Source organism: Littorina saxatilis, unplaced genomic scaffold (assembly GCF_037325665.1).
Source record: "Littorina saxatilis isolate snail1 unplaced genomic scaffold, US_GU_Lsax_2.0 scaffold_760, whole genome shotgun sequence".
NCBI classification, from domain to species: domain Eukaryota; kingdom Metazoa; phylum Mollusca; class Gastropoda; order Littorinimorpha; family Littorinidae; genus Littorina; species Littorina saxatilis.
In genome coordinates, this window is record NW_027129392.1 from 11,324 (window position 1) to 15,000 (window position 3,677).

A 3,677-nucleotide genomic window follows, 5' to 3' on the forward strand; every position below is an offset into this window, starting at 1 on the left:
CCGGAAATGAAAGATCAGCAAGGTATCGGTCGTGACCCGATGCGAAAGAGCTGTCCCCCGAAGGAGAACGTCCAGGCGCCTCACGAGGGCTATCGGACCAGCTCTGCTTACCAACCGACGCTGAAGAGGGAGGACGCTGCTCCAAGCCGGAAGTGGAGGACAAAGACACGGAAGCCAATGCCCGGACGTCACTGCCAGATGCCGGAAACGCCGAACTGCTGGCGACGGAACGCTGAAATTCTGCCTGCACCAAGCTGCGGATTTCTGGAACCAGTGACTTTAACAGAGAGGAAACCAACGCACCTTGTCCAGGTGCTAACAAAGAAGACGAAGTCTCCGATGTAGAGACAGGTGCAGAAGTAACAGTAGCGCTAGGCGCCGCAAAAGAAGCAGAAGTAGTAACAGCGCTAGGCGCCGAAATTGGTACAGCCAACAAAGTGTTACGCTCTTGGTCTGTAACAAGTAACGTTGCTTTGGAAGAGGAAGGCTTAGCCTTAATATTCCCCTTGGGGTCCGACTTGCCACGGCGCTTGTCTGAATCAGACATGTTGACAACAACACGTGGCAACGCGAAAAAATTTACTGAAACATAAGTCTAAACGACTGGAAAATTCAGTAAACACACGCACTAATGCGTTAACAAAATACTATAGCTAAACTTGCCCCACAAGCAGAGGCACGGAGAGCTACAAACAAAGTCACACGAGCTAGAAAACTAACTCACACAACAAAATGGCGACACGCAAGACACTGACACAAACGTCAACAACACGTGGCAAAGCCAAAAAGATTTACTGAAACGTAAGTCAAAACGACTGAAAACACAGTAAACACACACGCTTACGCGTCAACAAAATACTAAAGCTACACTTGCCCAAACAGAAAGAGGGCACGCAGAGCTACTAGCAAAGTCACACGAGTTAGCTAACTAACTCACACAACAAAATGGCGAAACACGCAAGTCACTGACACACAAGTCCGTAAAAAACGGACAACGTACAGTAACGAAACAGCGCAAACAACCAACAACAAACGGGAACGAGCTCACCAAACTGTAGGCAAGGCGAGCAGACAAGCTGGGTAACGTGGCCGGCGGGTGTCACTCAAACACACAAGGTCAGCCACAGAGCGTCAAAAAGTGAACCGTCCTCTCCGAGGTGAAAAAGACGTATGATAATAGGCACGTGTTCCTAGAGGAAGTGACGTGGCGTACATCCGTATGGGAGGTAACTCCCGGTGTACTGGCTCATTACCAAAGCTACTTTCACTTTCGTTTTGGTGATGGGGTTGCTTCCCTTTAAATTCTTTAGCCGGGTAAGCGTTTTTCAGTGATAAGCATCTCAGGTGACTCAATGCTAATGTGATTCGGAGTAAGAATATGATATTAAATGAAAAGAAAAAAAAAAGATTCAACAAGTTTCACACTCACCAGAATGAGTTCAAAGAGGGTGCCCTGGTCGACCTTGAGGAATTCAGCATCCCAGGAACAGATGTCGTCGGTCCTCTTCTCCTTGTTCTCATCGTCCTCGGGCGGTGGGGGGTCATCCTTGTGGTAGGTGCACCACTGTATCACCTTCTTCAGGATGGCTGCGTTCACGTTGGGCAGGGGGACAGCTTCTTCCTCATCATCATCCATACCAAGATCTGCAAGGTAAATTACAGACAATTAAACAACAAACAATGGAGAAGATAAATGCTTGAAATGTAGAGAACAATAGGTGGGAGCTCTGGGTAACAAGTCTCCCCCTGGCACTGGCAATAATAACTAAATAAGGAACAATTCAAAGAATGAAAACCAACTCCAAATTTCTGTGTCCTCTCTTTTGTTTCCTTTTCCCTCTTTTTTTTTAAAGTTCTGTTTTTTAGTCTGTTGCACTGGGTAGGTTTTTTTGCAAGCACAAGGTAGGTGTTTATTTGTTTTCATCATCCCTGTCGATGAGCATGAGACACTTACAACCATATAAAGCGTACTAAAGGTCAGTAACTGAATGAGCTTGATACTTTACTTTCAGAAAACTTAAATCGTCCCCAGCCTGTCACCTTACTTGCTGTTAGTTAGCAAAAGAAATCTGCAGAACCCTTCTGCTCAGCAGAATTATCACCCTCTTGATGATATTGATAATGATAAGTGATACAAAGACTACACTTTCTCTAAATCTGTGTGTGGGTACTTCCAAAGTTTTTCACCACACAACAAAATGAAACAGTTACTTACAAATGAAACAAACATAATGCAAACAAATGTCACACACGGTAAACCCAGCATGACATAGATGGGTTATAAAAAAAAAAGAGATGAAGAAGACTGACCCTCCAACATAGTTTTGATTGTGACAGACTGCTTGGCGATCTCGACATCCACCTCGAACATCTCCCCGTCCGAGCTCTGCAGCTTCATGGAAGGCATGATTGAAGTTTTTTCTGAAAACAAAATGTAATTGTAAATTATTTGTGAAAGTTAACTTGTCATAGGCATACACTAACGGGAAGAGGCCTAACACAGCATCAGGTGAAAGTATTCTCATTGTACTAGAAAGCCAAAGGACATAAAATAGGTAATTGTCTTAATCTTGAAGAGAAACAAAAATACTGTAGCCAGTAGGGATGGTGTTCTTTTTCAAAATGAGTTTGAAGCAATTTTAACATTTTGAAATAAGTTGAGCAAGACTAAGTTACCGTCACTAAGAATTAGTAAGAAGATATGACTGGGATTAACCCCAAAACTTGTGCTGAACACATTAGTGTAGCACTGCATTTTGTATAAGAACAAACAAAGACAGCAACTCCAATCAGAGCTTAAAATGTCACTGAGTCTGCTAGTGCTAAACACGGAACAAAACAATAGAATAAAACAAAAATAGCATATGTCATCATTGATATAAAACTTAGTTACACTTTCACAAGTTTCAGATGTTCAGTGTTTTCTTTATGAAGTTTATAATCCCTCTTGCTCCTCTTGACCTCTAAATTGTATTCATGCAATTCCCATTCAGGAGTAAGAATAAGATTGATTCAACCCCATGAAACTTGAAAGTAAAACTCATTAAACTGGTTTGTAAACAACCCATTCCTGTTCCCATAGATTTCCTGCTGAAAGATCTGCTTAGTTAGAGACAAATACTGATACATGTATTTTCTAAAGGCTACATTGGCAGAGTTTGAAACACTGCAACATAATAACTTAATAAGACCAACTTTGTTGGCAGTGACACTTTTTCCGAATCTTGATTGAGACTTGCTGTTGTATTATTTTAATTTAAAAAACACCATCATGGCTTATTGAAGTGATTTTACACGACATATGTTTCAAAATAAACTTACACGTGACACGATTGCACGTTTCATTAAAATCTAGTCAACCAAATCTAACAACAATAACACTAACAGTAACACTCATGCGAGATAGATTTGTAAGAAAGGGTAGCCCAGCGGTAGCCTACCTTACCTGGCTTTACTTTCGACGAAATGACCAGACCAAAACCAAATCTACAAACAAGCAATCTATAATCCTCTTTTTCTTGGCAAAGGTACAAGACCAGTAAACGTGTATAGGTTATGAACACGGCACAAAGTAAACAGAACGTCTACTGTCTATGTTTAGATCCTTGCATACTACAAAACAGAACCGCCATCTTTGTTGGCATGGTATTTTTTCACTGAAATGCTTTCGCCTATCT

At 41.8% G+C, this 3,677-nt stretch overlaps 1 protein-coding gene across 1 annotated transcript in view; it reads right to left on the reverse strand.

Moving 5' to 3' along the window:
• Positions 1-1,384: 1,384 nt before the first annotated feature.
• The window catches only part of LOC138957657 (S-phase kinase-associated protein 1-like), a 2,533-nt gene continuing 240 nt past the window's right edge, over positions 1,385-3,677 (reverse strand). Inside the window, exons 2-3 of the mRNA XM_070328733.1 lie at positions 2,311-2,421; positions 1,385-1,644 (exon numbers count right to left, since the gene is read on the reverse strand). Of these exons, the coding sequence (XP_070184834.1) occupies positions 1,385-1,644; positions 2,311-2,407 (357 nt within the window). The 5' untranslated portion in view covers positions 2,408-2,421. The remainder of the gene's footprint in view (positions 1,645-2,310; positions 2,422-3,677) is intronic.